At 41.4% G+C, this 18340-nt stretch overlaps 1 protein-coding gene across 6 annotated transcripts in view; it reads left to right on the top strand.

Moving 5' to 3' along the window:
• Positions 1 to 18340, top strand: part of CACNA1E (calcium voltage-gated channel subunit alpha1 E) — a 718540-nt gene that overhangs the window by 592750 nt on the left and 107450 nt on the right. For all 6 annotated transcript variants that reach the window (XM_077276797.1, XM_077276799.1, XM_077276796.1 and 3 more), the window contains 7 exons: positions 818 to 933; positions 2765 to 2818; positions 3002 to 3091; positions 3190 to 3399; positions 5344 to 5456; positions 13019 to 13131; positions 13238 to 13369. In XM_077276797.1, the coding sequence (XP_077132912.1) occupies positions 818 to 933; positions 2765 to 2818; positions 3002 to 3091; positions 3190 to 3399; positions 5344 to 5456; positions 13019 to 13131; positions 13238 to 13369 (828 nt within the window). The remainder of the gene's footprint in view (positions 1 to 817; positions 934 to 2764; positions 2819 to 3001; positions 3092 to 3189; positions 3400 to 5343; positions 5457 to 13018; positions 13132 to 13237; positions 13370 to 18340) is intronic.

The following is an 18340-nucleotide window of genomic DNA, read 5'->3' as shown; positions in this document are numbered from 1 at the left end:
AGATACATATTTGCCGTCACAGACCGCTCCGCGAAAAAAATGGGCCTATCACTTTATCATGCATCAGGCCACACCACACATTCACTTTAGCGGTGTTACATTCGTACTCAACGTAGGCATATTCAGTAGCCACATATGAATGTGTGGTTATGGCGATGGACATGTCCACAAATATGGAAGGTCGCCTCATCGCTAAGCACAATCTTCTGCAAAAATATTGCATCATTGTCAATCTCATGAAGCATATCTGTAGCAAACGCACATCATTTGTAGCCTGGAGAACCACACACCTGGCATAAGCTTGTGGTTCCATGATGTCACAGACCTGGCAGTGTATTAATCAGAGTTCAGTTTATCAGGGGTTAATCTGACTGGGGGCTCAGGAACAGCTTAAAAGAGTTTGGGTTGTTTGATTGGTTCTTGTATATGATTGGGCCAGAGAAAGGGCACCAAAATGTAAACTATAAATAGATACTGTGACTGGTCAAAAGTGCACCATGACTTCACGGACACACTTGTAGAAGGTTCTGTCTAAATTGACATTATTGTAATGTGTATGAGGGTCTCCTGATTTCCCCCAATGGAAGGAACAGTGCTTGTTGCTGCTCCCTCACATTTCAGGTGTGATGATCGGCCCTTATTCTATATGACCCCCTTAACATGTCTTGCTGAGAGTAGGAGCTTTTTACAGGTTTGTCCAAACCATCCTCCGAGAGCTACAGTAGATAAGGCCAACCAGCGCTTTTCTCAAACCTTTATGTAACATTTATGTAGTTTTGGTGCCAAAAAACAATTTTTTTTTCTCATCATATTGCAGTGAATTTGCCAAAGAAAGAGAACGTGTGGAGAACCGTCGGGCCTTCATGAAGTTGCGCAGGCAGCAGCAGATTGAGAGGGAACTGAACGGATATCGGGCTTGGATAGATAAAGCTGGTGAGTGAAATACTGCAAAAATCCTTATGTCAAAACTTGCCTTTTTAATAGTCTTTTAAAGTGCTGTTTAGGAACATTTCAATTTATGGAACCACAGTAGAAACCTTTACTATTTTATATACAATGAGTAAAATCCTTGATCTATCAGATTAAAAGGACTGTCTCCACATTACTAAAATTCCTCTCTGTTCTCATTTATTATTTATAATTTTATAGTTTACTGCTCCTTGCCTAGATTACCGACCATCGTTGCAACCTAGCGGTGGTGGTTAGTCTACTTGGTGAGGAACACAGCTTTTCTATAGAGCTTGTAGTCACTGTTATAAAGTTGGCCTCATGGAGATCGGACTGGCAAGCACACAGTTTGGGCCAGAGTCGCAAAGATGCCGCTGGGAAGAGCAGTCAATCAGTCAGAAGCACCTAGGCAAGCAGAAAGCCGGGAGGCAAGGGAGGAAATCTCTTTAATTCCGGCATTTTTAAGGCAGTTTTAAAGATGTCATGAGCAACGTGAAGGTTTGATATTTAGCGTTTAGCAGATTAGACCAAACATTCTGCATTGAATGCTTGAAAATATGAAAAAAAAATATATTGCTACAACTTGCTTTATAGATAAGTGTACAGGCAAGTATCATGGAGGAGAGTTAAGAATTATGTAGCCTTTTCCCATTAACCGTATTGCAAGAGAGACCCATCCAGAGTTATGCTTGTTTGTCTCATTGGATCCTTATTCCATTTCAGCTGGATTTCATGTGTGTGTTTTTGGAAACATGTTTATTTCTGTACACTTATCGTGTGAGGTGTGCATTTGTGGGTACGTGCAATCATTAGTTCGGAGCCAATGAGCGCAGTTCATGTGTGCCATGCCCTAGCTGTCCCAGGGCTGTAGGGTATAATCTGTAGTAAGACTAGGTGGCGTGTGTGCTGGTAAGGTTACCATGAAGATCAAGCCATCGATATGGCTGAGGTTTTTTACAGGCAGATGTCCCACCATTTGGGGTGAATGGCAGAGTGCAAATTCAGTGGGTAGGATCTACGCTACCTGAGAGAGAATGCAACTAAAGGTGGGGCGCATCATCCACCCCAGGTTACAGAAAATATATTGCCGCTGTGACTGTCCCTTCCGGAGGAAGCAGTGCCCCTTTAATGAGAACAGGAAGAGTCTTAGGAGTAGAACTGAAGATACTAAAGATTGAGGTTTTTCTCCAAGAGCGTAGCGCGATTTTGCCATCTGAAATGTTGATGGGCACTTCAGGTGTACCAAGGCTACATCTATGGGGGTCAAGGCCAAGTAGCTAAGTTGCCATTAAGAAGATTACCTGCAGAAGAAAATGCTAGGGGTGAGACTTAATTGCTATTAGTGCAACCTGCCCAGATGAGAGAGATCTGTCTGGAGAATCTGCCCAGATGAGAGAGATCTGTGTGGAGAACCCATCCAGATGAGAGAGATCTGTCTGGAGAACCTGCCCAGATGAGAGAGATCTGTCTGGAGAATCTGCCCAGATGAGAGAGATCTGTGTGGAGAACCCATCCAGATGAGAGAGATCTGTCTGGAGAACCTGCCCAGATGAGAGAGATCTGTCCGGAGAACCTGCCCAGATGAGAGAGATCTGTCTGGAAAATCTGTTAATGGGGATCCCGGGTGTTGGACTACCACTGATCAGATAGATGACCTGTCCTACAGATAGATCATCACTATCATAAGCCCAGACCACCTCTCTGACCATTCTTTAGCCAATATTCATACAATGTTGTAGTTCATGTCTTCACTTCTGATAATGGTCACTTTAGAATTCAAGTTGTCACATTTATCTGCATGTTTCTCTTCATTCAGAGGAAGTTATGTTAGCAGAAGAGAATAAAAATTCTGGGACTTCAGCTTTAGAAGGTAAGATCATTGATTTCTCACGCTTTTAAGCCCTTTATACTTTTTATTTCCCTTGGATCCTGTCCGACTTGCATATTTGTGCTGCTCCCTATAAGATAAACCCTACTGAACTGTCCTTTGTGTGCCATAATCTGGTCCTCTGAGCATCGGGGGAGGATGAAATTATCCATATTTTGTCTACAGTTCTCAGGAGAGCAACGATTAAACGAAGTAGAACAGAAGCTATGAACCGGGACACAAACGAGGACCATTGTGTTGACATATCTTCTGTCGGTGGGTACAGATTCATAGTGACGTGATATAATGTGTATTCTGCAGACTGGACTGTATGTGCCATAACATCATCCTAAATATATATGTCCCCATTGCAGGTACCCCGCTTGCAAGAGCCAGTATTAAAAGTAACAAAATGGACGGTGCATCTTATTTTCGTCACAAAGAAAGATTACTACGAATATCCATACGCCATATGATCAAGTCTCCGGTTTTCTATTGGATGGTCTTAGGAGTGGTAGCTCTCAACACTGCCTGCGTGGCCATTGTTCACCATGACCAGGCACAGTGGCTCTCCAATATTCTATGTGAGTTTTATTACGTTTTGCTTTATGAAGCATATGTTAAAAATGAATAATCAGGAAAGTATTGATTCATAGCTTTTCTTCAAAGAACAATTGTGCTCACATAACATTGCAAAAATAATGTTGCGCATTAAAGGATCTGTCCTCTTTATCATTATTTTAACAAATGTGTTGGAGTTATATGATCCTGTGTGACTTGTTAATATTTAAAGAGTATCAGTCATTTTAAGTTTTATTTCATGAATCAATTGTACACATAAAAATGAGCAACTTTGCAATATATCTTATCAGATAAATCTGCTTCTTTCTCTGCCAGGACTGAGCTTTCACTTTGTAAACTCTGTATTCAGTGAAGACTGAGAAAGTGTAAAGGTCATTTCTCTAGCTCCTCCTCTCTCCATAGAACTCCATGAGCACTAACAGTCATCATCTCCCATCTTAATAATGTGAAAGTCTATTTTAACTGAAGACAGATTTTACCTGTGAATTGAGAATTTTGAGAATGAATGATCAGTCCAGGAGGAGAAAGAAGCAGATTTATCTGATAAGATATATTACAGTTTCTTATTTCCATGTGAACTATTGATTTATGAAATAAAAATGTAAAGCAATGGTTACTTTCAAACTAAACCGCCCACCGATTGCTCATACCATGGGAAATAAGTGTTCGGCCCATGCATGATCAAGCTGAGAGCCTCTGCTCTGTGGTTTGGAGAAATTGGAATGATTGAATGCATAGATTTGTTCCCCCACTGTTTCACAGGGCTACAACATTTATTTAGTTTTTTCTTTAATATCCTGAACAGTGATTAGTGAACATGACCGGTTAAGTTGTTATCTGAGCATGCTCATGTGCTAACCAAGTGACTTCGGCGTGTTCGAATAAAATGTTAGAGTCCCTGCGGCTGTTTGACAACCGCAACACATGTGGGGATTGTATGTTTGTTAGGCAATCCCCACATGTGCTGTGGCTGTTGAACAGCAGCAAGACATGCAGCCGAAAACACTCGGTTAGCACATGAGCATACCCAGATAACACCTTATCCGAGCACGTTTGTTTGTCACTAATCCTGAACAATTATGCTGTTAGAAAATGTGTGATATGAACGTCTCCCAGTTTGGTTCCTGTCTCCCAGTTTGGTTCAAATCTCCCAGTTTGGTTCACATCTCCCAGTTTGGTTCACATCTCCCAGTTTGGTTCACGTCTCCCAGTTTGGTTCACGTCTCCCAGTGTGGTTGACATCTCCCAGTTTGGTTCACGTCTTCCAGTTTGGTTCATGTCTTCCAGTTTGGTTCATATCTTCCAGTTTGGTTCACGTCTTCCAGTTTGGTTCACATCTTCCAGTTTGGTTGACGTCTCCCAGTTTGGTTGACGTCTCCCAGTTTGGTTGACGTCTCCCAGTTTGGTTCACGTCTTCCAGTTTGGTTCACGTCTCCCAGTTTGGTTCACGTCTCCCAGTGTGGTTCACGTCTCCCAGTTTGGTTCACGTCTCCCAGTGTGGTTGACGTCTCCCAGTTTGGTTCACGTCTTCCAGTTTGGTTCATGTCTTCCAGTTTGGTTCACGTCTTCCAGTTTGGTTCACGTCTTCCAGTTTGGTTCACATCTTCCAGTTTGGTTGACGTCTCCCAGTTTGGTTGACGTCTCCCAGTTTGGTTGACGTCTCCCAGTTTGGTTCACGTCTTCCAGTTTGGTTCACGTCTTCCAGTTTGGTTCATGTCTTCCAGTTTGGTTCACGTCTTCCAGTTTGGTTCACGTCTCCAAGTTTGGTTCACATCTCCCAGTTTGGTTGACGTCTCCCAGTTGGGTTGACGTCTCCCAGTTTGCATGGCTCCTTTCACAATTAGGGATTGTCCCATACATTTTATTATACAGTTTATACAATTCTAATATTGATCTAAACAATGTTGTTGATTTTTTGGTGGGCTGGGGATATGGTTTATTTACAGACAATGCAGAATTCCTGTTTCTTGGATTATTTTTGGTGGAGATGTCCCTCAAGATGTACGGGATGGGCCCTCGCCTCTACTTCCACTCATCATTTAATTGCTTCGACTGTGGGGTAAGAAACTTCTTTCTTCTAAAACTTGTACCAAGCAAAGTGAAAAATATAACAGTACACCCAGTACAGAGCAACGCATCGCAACTCATCGCAACATCACTGTATCCACATAGTCATCCTGCTAGATTTACTCCGTTTTCCGACATAGAGATCTGACTCGCAATATTAAATATTGAAAGATTAGAGGCGGACAGCTTGAATATTAGAAGACACCCATTATTGAATTCGGAGACACTGAGGCAGCCCGAGGCTTCATGTCTCTAAATGTTTTTTTTTCGCTTTGAACAGTCCCTTTTAACTTATAGAATCCCATGACAATAGTGTAAGCGGATCACAGAGTATCCAGGACGTACAGCAACAGCTCTAATCTCTGCACGGTGAGCGCAAAGAAAAAAAATAGATCGTTGTTTTCTGGCCACCTTGCCAGAAATAAAGAGAAATCAATTCATCAGAAAGCTATATGTACACCAAAGTGATGCAAAAAACAGCTCATTCCACAAATATACACTCCATACATATACAATATATACTTAATTATGTTACGTTTTGCTACTCTGAAGTAACCACCCTATATATATTAGTATTTTAAAGTTTTTATTTATTTATTCTCAGAAAAAATGGAACATTAACTTTGCTTCACTGGAATCACAGCAAAAGCAGATGTCTATCTATCTATCTATCTATCTATCTATCTATCTATCTATCTATCTATCTATCTAATTAAAGAAATTTTTTCCTGATTTTCTGATATCTATCTATCCATCTGCATATATATATATATATACAGTGCCTACAAGTAGTATTCAACCCCCTGCAGATTTAGCAGGTTTAATAAGATGCAAATAAGTTAGAGCCTTCAAACTTCAAACAAGAGCAGGATTTATTAACAGATGCATAAATCTTACAAACCAAAAAGTTTTGTTGCTCAGTTAAATTTTTATAAATTTTAAACATAAAAGTGTGGGTCAATTATTATTCAACCCCTAGGTTTAATATTTAGTGGAATAACCTTTGTTTGCAATTACAGCTAATAATCGTCTTTTATAAGACCTGATCAGGCCGGCACAGGTCTCTGGAGTTATCTTGGCCCACTCCTCCATGCAGATCTTCTCCAAGTTATCTAGGTTCTTTGGGTGTCTCATGTGGACTTTAATCTTGAGCTCCTTCCACAAGTTTTCAATTGGGTTAAGGTCAGGAGACTGACTAGGAGACTGCAACACCTTGATTTTTTGCCTCTTGAACCAGGCCTTGGTTTTCTTGGCTGTGTGCTTTGGGTCGTTGTCTTGTTGGAAGATGAAATGATGACCCATCTTAAGATCCTTGATGGAGGAGCGGAGGTTCTTGGCCAAAATCTCCAGGTAGGCCGTGCTATCCATCTTCCCATGGATGCGGACCAGATGGCCAGGCCCCTTGGCTGAGAAACAGCCCCACAGCATGATGCTGCCACCACCATGCTTGACTGTAGGGATGGTATTCTTGGGGTCATATGCAGTACCATCCAGTCTCCAAACGTCACGTGTGTGGTTGGCACCAAAGATCTCGATCTTGGTCTCATCAGACCAGAGAACCTTGAACCAGTTAGTCTCAGAGTCCTCCAAGTGATCATGAGCAAACTGTAGACGAGCCTTGACATGACGCTTTGAAAGTAAAGGTACCTTACGGGCTCGTCTGGAACGGAGACCATTGCGGTGGAGTACGTTACTTATGGTATTGACTGAAACCAATGTCCCCACTGCCATGAGATCTTCCCGGAGCTCCTTCCTTGTTGTCCTTGGGTTAGCCTTGACTCTTCGGACAAGCCTGGCCTCAGCACGGGAGGAAACTTTCAAAGGCTGTCCAGGCCGTGGAAGGCTAACAGTAGTTCCATAAGCCTTCCACTTCCGGATGATGCTCCCAACAGTGGAGACAGGTAGGCCCAACTCCTTGGAAAGGGTTTTGTACCCCTTGCCAGCCTTGTGACCCTCCACGATCTTGTCTCTGATGGCCTTGGAATGCTCCTTTGTCTTTCCCATGTTGACCATGTATGAGTGCTGTTCACAAGTTTGGGGAGGGTCTTAAATAGTCAGAAAAGGCTGGAAAAAGAGATAATTAATCCAAACATGTGAAGCTCATTGTTCTTTGTGCCCGAACTACTTCTTAATACTTTAGGGGAACCAAACATAATTCTGGTGGGTTGAGGGGTTGAATAATAAATGACCCTCTGAAAAGACTTTTCCCAATTTAAAAAAAAACAAAACAAAGAAATAACATTCTTTTTTGCTGCAGTGCATTTCACACTTCCAGGCTGATCTACAGTCCAAATGTCACAATGCCAAGTTAATTCCAAATGTGTAAACCTGCTAAATCTGCAGGGGGTTGAATACTACTTGTAGGCACTGTATATATATATATATATATATATATATATATATATATATATATATATATATATATATATATATATATATATATATATATATATACAGTGGGTACGGAAAGTATTCAGACCCCTTTAAATTTTTCACTCTTTGTTTCATTGCAGCCATTTGGTAAATTCAAAAAAGTTCATTTTTTCTCATTAATGTACACTCTGCACCTCATCTTGACTGAAAAAAAAACAGAAATGTAGAAATTTTTGCAGATTTATTGTAAAAGAAAAGCTGAAATCTCACATGGTCATAAGTAAGACCCTTTGCTCAGTATTCAGTAGAAGCACCCTTCTTTGAGCTAGTAAAGCCATGAGTCTTCTTGGGAATGACGCAACAAGTTTTTCACAAATGGATTTGGGGATCCTCTGCCATTCTTCCTTGCAGATCCTCTCCAGTTCTGTCAGGTTGGATGGTGAACGTTGGTGGACAGCCATTTTCAGGTCTCTCCAGAGATGCTCAATTGGGTTTAGGTCAGGGCTCTGGCTGGGCCAGTCAAGAATGGTCACAGAGTTGTTCTGAGGCCACTCCTTTGTTATTTTAGCTGTGTGCTTAGGGTCATTGTCTTGTTGGAAGATGAACCTTCTGCCAAGTCTGAGGTCCAGAGCAGTCTGGAAGAGGTTTTCATCCAGGATATCTCTGTACTTGGACACATTCATGTTTACTTCAATTGCAACCAGTCGTCCTGTTCCTGCAGCTGAAAAACACCCCATAGCATGATGCTGCCACCACCATGTTTCACTGTTGGGATTGTATTGGGCAAGTGATGAGCAGTGCCTGGTTTTCTCCACACATACTGCTTAGAATTATCACCAAAAAGGTCTGTCTTCTTCTCATCAGACCAGAGAATCTTATTTTTCATAGTCTGGGAGTCCTTCATGTGTTTTTTAGCAAACTCTATACGGGCTTTCATATGTCTTGCACTGAGGAGAGGCTTCCGTCGGGCCACTCTGCCATAAAGGCCCAATTGGTGAAGGGCTGAGGTGATAGTTACTTTACAGAACTTTCTTCCATCTCCATACTGCATCTCTGGAGCTCAGCCACAGTGATTTTGGGGTTCTTCTTTACCTCTCTTACCAAGGCTCTTCTCCCACGATTGCTCAGTTTGGCTGGACGGCCAGGTCTAAGAAGACTTCTGGTGGTCCGAAACTTCTTCCATTTAAGCATTATGGAGGCCACTGTGCTCTTAAAAACCTTGAGTACTGCGGAAATTCTGATGTAACCTTGGCCAGATCTGTGCCTTGCCACAATTCTGTCTCTGAGCTCCTTGGTCAGTTCCTTTGACCTCATGATTCTCATTTTGTCTGACATGCACTGTGAGCTGTGAGGTCTTATATAGACAGGTGTGTGCCTTTCCAAATCAAGTCCTATCAGTTAAATTAAACACAGCTGGACTCCAATTAAGGAGTACAACCATCTCAAGGAGGATCACAGGGAAATGGACAGCATGTGACTTAAATATGAGTGTCTGAGCAAAGGGTCTGAATACTTATGACCATGTGATATTTCAGGTTTTTTTAAAAAATAAATTTGCAAGATGGGATGCAGAGTGTACATTAATGAGAAAAAAATGTTTGTTCCTTTCCTGATTTCCTATTCATTTGCATGTTTGTCACACTTAAATGTTTCAGATCACCAAACTTTAAATATTAGACAAAGATAACACAAGTAAACACAAAATGCAGTTTTTATGTGATGGTCTTTATTATTAAGGGAAAATAAATCTAAACCTACAGGACCCTGTGTAAAAACTTGATTCCCCCCTTTAAGTCATAAATTAAGTGTGATTATCACATCTTTGATAAACTGATTTGAAATTCCCTAGGCACAAACACACCTGATTACTGCCTTACAAAGTAAAGTAGACCAAAAGATCTCCAAAAGCTACACATCATGTCACTATCCAAAGAAGTTCTGGAAGAAATGAGAAACAAAGTAATTCAGATCTAGTAGTCTAGAAAAGGTTATTGTGGCACCCCTGGGGTCCAGTCACCACTCTCAGGTAAGGAGGGGGCACTACCTAGGACTTTTAACACTCACATCCAACACACACCAGTTCAGTTGGGGCACCGGGGTGTACCCTTAGGGAGGAAGGCCTCATCCCAGGCTGGAAAGGAATGGGTGATGAGAGTGGGTGGGGTAGGTAGGAAAAGGGGAGGAACTTACAAGGTAGAGGAGTCTGTGAGGAGAATTGGCGCTGAGCAGACATGAGGGTTTGCAGCTCCTGACAGCCAGAAGAGAGAAGTGTGAGGGAGAGACAGAAAGAAGCTCCGGGAGGACAGAAGGGGTCCAAAGGGCATGGGTAGTGCAGAAGGGACCAAGTCGCAGTCAGGGACCGGCCCCGACTTAGTGTAAAGCTTCAAGTTCAGCTAAGAAACCAGAGGCTGTAACGTCTGTAGGAGTCTCAGCCGCATCACCCATAATTCGCCAAAAAGACAGCCCGATAGAATCCAGGGGACCCGACCATGTTCAGGGCTGCTGGCTTTGGACACTGTGGGTGAGGTGCTGGGCAGGAGAAGTGGAAGCCAGCGTAGTGAGACGGCCAGGGTCCTAGAAAGGTGCACCCCAATTTACCTTGGAGTTTGCTGGACCCCTGACCCAAAGGACACAGCATCCGGCTGGCGTTTGTGGACAGGAGAACTGTAAGTAAAAGTGGAAGCTGCACCTTGCTGTGTCTTTTGAGTTATTCCTGCATCACCTGCCCGGCCCAACCACAACCACCATCTTAATACTTAACTCTACAACTGTCCTGGGACAAGCTCTACCCACGGGGAGCTACACCATCTTTGCTGCACCACCATCGCCCCAGAGGATCTGACTGCAGCGTCGGCCACGATCTCGTTGTTGAACACCACGGGTGGCATCACGAACAATTTCCCAATTCCCTTATAAACTTTATTTTTCCCCTTTATTTAATCATTTTTACATGGACGTCCAGGGCCACGGACCGGGTCATTGCTGCCGTGACCTTCCTCTTTAAGAACTGCCATGTCAGACCCAGTACCGAGTACCCCACGGCCCTATGGGGAGCTACATTATAAAGCCATCTCTAAAGCTTTGGGACTCAAGCAAACCACAGTGAGAGCCATTATCCAAAAATGGCAAAAACATGGATCAGTGGTGAACCTTCCCAGGAGTGGCCAGCCAATCAAAATTACTCTTCCAAGAGATCGCAAAAGACCCCACAACAACATCCAATGTACTGCAGGCCTCACTTGCCTCAGTTAAGGTCAGTGTTCCTGACTCCACCATAAGAAAGAGACTGTGCAAAAATGGCCAGAGTTCCAAGACGAAAACCACTGCTGAGCAATAAGAGCATAATGGCTCCTCTCAGTTTTGCCAGAAAAACATCTTGATGATCCTCTAGACTTTTGGGAGATTACTCTGGACTCACAAGGCAAAAGTATAACTTTTTGGAAGGTGTATGTCCCATTACATCTGACGTTGAAGTAATACAGCATTTTAGAAAAGAAACATCATACCAACAGTAAAATATGGTGGTGGTAATGCTGAAAAGCACTTGACTTATACAGCAAAACAATTATCCAAAACACACCAGCAAGTCTACCTCTGAATGGCTTAAGAAAAACTAAATTAAGACTTTGGAGTGGCCTAGTCAAAGTCCTGAAGTTAATCTGAGATGCTGTGGCATGACCTTAAAAATGCAGTTAATGCTCAGAAATCCTCCAATGTCACTGAATTACAACAATCCTGCAAAGATGAGTGGGCCAAAATTCCTCCAAAGCATTGTAAAAGACTCATTGCCAGTTATTGCAAACGCTCAATTGAAGTTGTTGCTGCTAAGGGTGGCCCAACCAGTTATTAGGTTTAGGGGTCAATCACTTTTTCACACAGGGCCGTGTAGGTTTGGATTTCTTTTTCCCTTAATAATAAAGACCATCATTCAAACTGCTTTTTAAGTTTACTTGTTTTATCTTTATTTAATATTTATATTTGCTTGAAGATGTGAAACCTTTAAGTGTGACAAACATGCAAAACAATAGGAAATCACTTTTTCACACAACTACATATATATATATGCTGTGTATATATGTTATATAATATATATACAGTATATATATATATATATATATATATATATATATATATATATATACATATATATATATATATATATATATATATATATATGTGATAATGTTGTAATAATTGCCCAAAGAATAAAGTTTTCTTTTCATTTTTACTACACAGTGAATGATGTAAAAACTAATTTCCATTCCAACCAATTTTTATTTTTTTTTTTGGGGGGGGGGGGGGGTTCACTACACAATATTGTAAATTAAATTGTCTCAAATAAAAATATCAAATCAACCTATGTATATTTCAATGTAAAAAATAGAAATGTATGTCTGTTTAAAACAACAATGATCAACCTAAAGCACAAATAAGAGAACAAAAAACGGCCAAAGCTGGAAGGGGTAACATGTAGTCAACTTTCAAATGCTGCCAGCCCTTGTGCATTAATTTGGCTTTTTTAAGACCCCCCAGAGGAAACTGGCAAGAATTCTCTTATAAAGTACACATGAATGTTCTGCCAGGCATTCCTATGTATGGGGTAATTGGGGGAGATGGCTCTGCCTGGCAAAAGACCATTCAGATGACCGTTATCTAATGGGCTTAGGGGGCTTTTAACTGCAGTGGTCAGCAGTTTATCTGCTTACAAATATTTGTAAAATATCTACTATTAAATCCAATTTAATTCAAACTTTCTGTATAGATATCTGCAACTAAAGGGGTATTCCCATCTCCAAGATCCTACCCCAATATGTAGCAGGTGTAGTATTACTAATATTAGCAAATACCTCCAATTAGAAATGTTGTATAGTTCTTCTGATTAGTTATGTCGCTTATGTGCAGGACATTGCAGTAGCTTAGGTATCCATGGTTACAACCACTCATATAGTAACAATCAGCTAGTTGTTAGTGGTTGTAACCATGGATACCTAAGCTACTGCAATTCCTTGCACATGGGGTAAGCAACATAGCTAATCAGAAGAACTATACTATGTTTTCAACTGGAGGTATTTGCTAATATTAGTATTATTACGCTTACTACATATTGGGATAGGATCTTGGAGGTGGGAATACCCCTTTAACATTATATTGAGCCAATTTGGATATGTTTGTCTCATGTAGGTCACCATAGGAAGTATTTTTGAAGTCATTTGGGCTATATTTCGGCCTGGAACATCTTTTGGAATCAGTGTCATGAGAGCTCTGCGTCTTTTAAGGATCTTCAAAGTAACCAAGTAAGTGCAATTTGGTGTTTTTTTTCTATGTCTCATTCAATATCTTAATTTTTTGTTGTATTATTTGATGCATAGGTTAATGGTAGATCCTTGTGTATTTCCCCAGATACTGGGCCTCTTTGAGGAACTTGGTGGTGTCTTTGATGAATTCCATGAAATCCATTATCAGCCTGCTCTTCCTCCTTTTCCTTTTCATTGTCGTGTTTGCGCTCCTGGGGATGCAGCTGTACGGTGGCAGGTAGGATGCTGTATGAGTGAGGTATTAAAGCATTTCTTATAGTGACCGAAATCTCCATGATAAAGTACTAGACGGCAGTACCTAAAGTCCTTGTTCATCCCTGGGCAGGAGGTGTTACATTTGAAATGTCACCAGATTTCACAATATATTACAAAATAAAATCTTTTGGACCTTATGAGGCTGGTATATTTACTTTTGAAAATCCACATCAGAATTAATGTATATAGATACCGGTATATATTTTTTAAAGTTTCCCTGGCTACTATTAAAATACTCATTTAAATTGAGGTTTATGCAGCACTGCCATGCTAATATGGATTTCCAGAGAAAGTACACCAGCACGTTCAAGACATATAGGTGTCTTAGACCTGATAATGCAGGTGTACTTTTTCTGAAAATTCATAATTGAGCGGCTGTACTACACAAACTTAAGAATAAATGAGTATTTTAATAGTAGCCAGGGGAACATAAAAATATACTGTATATACATTAATTCTATTAATACTGTATGCATATTGTATTGTAAAATCTGATGACACATCCACTTTATGTAGTCCCTGTACCTGCAGAAAATGTGATAATTGATAGATAATATGGCAAATGGCCAATCTGTAAATCACTTTATTTAAAAATTGTCATCTTCCCTTGAAAAATGACTCAATATGTGCCAGCCACTAGGTGTCTCCCTTCTGTCCAACTTGTTGCCGACTGCCTGTTGTTAGGTTTAATCCATGCCAAACTAAATTCAGACATAATGGAGAAGAGGGATTTCAATTAATGGATAATGGCAGGTGCAGTGCATATAGGGAAGGGAAGAAAGTCTCAGCACCTATAGTGCTGAGAGAATGTTGTTAAACAGGAACCGCCCTTTCGAAAATGCAATTTTAACTTGTGGATGGGAGCTGAGAAAAGCAATAAAATATGCTTTTCGGCATGTTTTTGTTAACCAAAGCTTTTATTATGCTATTCTAAAATGTGCTGTTTGCTGCATAAAGACTATAGCTTACCTTTCCTTTTAAGACATAAAATGCCTTAGGCTTTGTAAGTTGCCTGGAAGGGTTAAGAGCGCACCATTATTAGGTAGAAATATGTCAAGATCACAGAAACATTGCGTCAAGGATCCCATCGGACCCTGGTACAGTTCACTATGTCATGCTGATTGAGCCCAGCGCCAATTAGACTGATGAATAACTGTAATATTGATCAGATCCATTGCAGATAATGTTAGGATACTGTAAACACTGCTTACACAGGGGGTGATAAAGTGGCTGAATATAAGGAGACAGGAACATTACAGTGTAAATACATAGGGAAAAGGAAATGTATAGAACCGTAGACTGGCATTAGGCTTCATGGGACACGGCTTGCTAGAGATCCATTCGTAAGTCCGGCTTCAATACTAGATAATAATAAAAAATAAAAAAAAATGCATATCCAATTTCCATTTGCAGCTTAGGCAACTGTCCGAGAAACAAATGTATTTTCGATGTCAGTGGAGTTGTGTCATCATGTTACTTACATCCAGCTAATAGGTGCATAACACTGAATATACACAGTATGAAGAACGCCGACCATTAGAGGAGATCTGCAGTGATTGATGCATCATTTCCATTCTTTGTCCTGTTGTTTCCCTTCAGCTATACAGGATTGGAAAAACATAGCTGCTTTCTTCTAAAAACAGGACCACACCCATCCTCAGGTTGAGTGGTTATGCCGCTGAGCCCGATTCTCTTTATGGAGCTGTGGTTATGTGGTTATGTGGTTCATGGACATGGTTATGGGTGGTCCTCCTACTGTTGCTTTTCTCTAGCCTTACAGTATACAACCCCTTTAACTTGGCGTGTCAGTATGGCCACGTTCCCAACTTTAAAATTGGCTGATCTACCCAGCGCTATCTCCCCAAGCCCCCACCAGTGAGATCAGCCGACCATCTAATGTCTATGAGGGTCTCCTGCCTGTCTACTGGTAGATTATCTCAGGGAAAGAAGGATCGGACCTGTTGAATTGCAGCGGCTCTCTCATACATAGAGGACACAGTAAAACAAGGCTGAGCCGAGCGTTCCTGTGTATGAGAGTAGGAAGAGAAGATGCTATCCGAATGATTATTCAACCAGCAGCTATCTAATGTGTACAGGGGCCTTTTGACTTTGAGTTGTCTTCTCCCCGTCCAGTTGTTAAATGACTTATCTAGGACTTTAACATTGATGGCCTTTCCTTAGAATAGGTCATCAATGTCTGATCGGTGGGTACAACAACGGCACCCCCCCCCACGATCAGTTACAGAGCTGCACAACTGCATTGACGGAATAGTGGCAGAGTTGGGTACTGCACACCCACCTCCTAATTCACGATAAAGTATTGAATCTTTATCGTAAGAGTCCTTCACAACATTTGTAGGGCTAGGAGTGGACACATCCATACATTCTGGATGTCTCAGTGTGACCCAAGAAGGAAATTTGCTAAAAACTCTTTAAGTGCTGCAACTGTCACGAGATTACCGCGACAGTGTGGAGCCAAAAGACCGCAGCTTCTGATTGCTCCTACTCAGGTGCTGAGAAGTAGCACTTCTCCTTCATTTTAAATGTGTTTATTTCTTCTGGCGGAACAGGGGTTAATCGGCCATGTTGGAAGTCCCTGTGCTCACAGCTGATCTCGGTTAGCCACTCCTTTCCCCTTTATAATTTTGGCTCTGTTACAAATCCTTGTCAGAGCTAGCATTTGCTGCATGGCTAATGGAGGGAGAGGGGTTCATATGAGAAGGAAAGTTCTAGGAGTTATTAGTGACTGTTGCTTGGTTTGTGTGTTTGTGGTAATACTTTACCCTACTCTGTTTCGGTTTATTCCCCTATCTTCACACCCTGGTGTATTCCTCTGTTATATATGAGTGAATATTTTGTACCCTGAGGAAGGAGACAGGAGTCTCCGAAACGCGTTGGTTTCTGATCCCATCCGCACTCTGTACCTCATCCTCCAAGAATTGCGGTCACGTGACTTGGTGTGTCACACAGGTCCTGCATGTCTGCACGCCGCTTGCATTTACCGCTGAAACTTCTCGCGGCTCCAAACCCTGCCGGACCCCGCTCTTCATAGGAGGTTAGTTAGTGGTGGCTTGCTGCCGGCCGGGGCAGCCACCTGTTCTTACTACGATATCTGCTGGACTCTGGAACGAAAGCAGAAACACTACGGACCTTCACTCACCCATGGAGGTAGGAAGATTCTGCTATTAACTAAAGGTCAAGCCTGTTTTTTCACTGTGCTATTTTTTTGCGCGTACCTGTATACACGTGGTATACTATTACGTTTATCTGGACTTTCTACAAACCGTTAGTGGAGGTTTGTTTGGTAGCGCTGCAGGAAATCCACATTAGCACTTAGACTCTGCGCCACCTTTTTGATTTTATATTGAATATTTTGTATGCCTGGAGTTTTCTGTTAACCCTTGTTTGTGTTGCCTTCTTTGTCGGATTGGTGTACTATGGCGCACAGCAGCGCCCCCTTTTCTCTGGGTGGGGGAAGAGAACAGACGGAGAGCTAACTCAGGAGATAAGGCACGGGTTGAGGCCCTGGCATCTTCACCTTCAGAAGTATCCCTGGGAGTAGGATGAGCTAGAGCACCCCCTAGTGTTAGGGACAGGGAAGGAGCCCCTGGTCCCGGGTCACCTGACAGCTGTGTCCTGACAGCAACTCTTTGTATCTCATGTTACCCCCCACCCCTCACCCAGTGAACTAATTTCCACAAATATAACACCCGGTGATAACTGTTTTCCAAGTGTTCTACTCAACACCCAAAACAGTGCCAACCACAGTGTCACTATCTGTAGCAAAAAAAGGAGAAAAAATAGAGAAAACAGGTCGCCATCCCAAGAAAATCTGTGTAGATCATCCTGCCAACACGTTGAGGAACCACAATAATGGTGCACGAAAGAAAAACAAGCCATGATCCGATTCTTGGATAAATATAGGATAAAGTCAAAAGAGGAAATTTCCAGCATGTGAAAAAAAGGATAGAATAAAAATCAAATTTCAATAAATCATTAAAAGGCTCCTGAATTCTTATGCGTTTCAGATCACATGGATACATAGTCTGACTATGAATAAGGATCCATGTGATCCGAAACGTGTGACCATTTAGAAGTCTTTTTTTTTTATTATGGACATTTGTATCACTTTTTTATCATGATTTATTCAAAGTTAATTTTTATTCTATCATCTTTGTGGATGCTGGAAAGCTTCTCTATGGACTTTATCTGCCATTACCTTTACTGTATTCAACAACACCTTCACATCAGCCGCAGCGCCCCCGCATCCCACTTTCCAGGAAAAACGTACAAGAACAGCAATAATATCCCAGTGTGTCCTCCAAACTAGCCACAACATAACAATAGAAAAGACAACCACTGTCATCCACAGTGCCCTTATTTTTAACCATTTTTTTACTACTTCATACCATTCTCATGGATTTCACAAAGATCCACACAAGAACACGGATACAGGAACAAGCGCAGGTGCTGCGATGCCAGCACAACTGGATCCTTTCTTTCCTGTGTTTATTATATAGGCTTTAACCCAAGAGAGTGATTAGTTTTCTATTATACCAGTATAATATATACTTTGGAGACCCATCTGAGTGAGGTCTACTTGTTGTGGCAGATGGGCTCACACAATTTGATCTAAAGGTGCGCAAAGAACTTAAAATGTAAAAAATTTGAAACATGACATTAAGGCTATATTTTATATATGTTTTTAAGAAACCTTTATAATTCGCACAACATAACGCCATATCACGCTGTGCATGTGAGTCAATGACAAGGTGAACACAGTACGCGCGTTCACTTTTGTCTTTTAGCTTCTGATTCATTTTCTCTCCATACAGACACATTGTCGTTTTGTAGAATCCTTTGAACAGTAAAGCTTATTAAAATAATGCAAATATTACATCATGCATCTGTTATAGATCCCGCCGGCATCTTT

Source organism: Ranitomeya variabilis, chromosome 8 (genome assembly GCF_051348905.1).
Source record: "Ranitomeya variabilis isolate aRanVar5 chromosome 8, aRanVar5.hap1, whole genome shotgun sequence".
NCBI lineage: Eukaryota > Metazoa > Chordata > Amphibia > Anura > Dendrobatidae > Ranitomeya > Ranitomeya variabilis.
The sequence above is the reverse complement of the archived record's forward strand: the minus strand, read 5'-3'. Positions and strand labels throughout refer to the sequence as shown.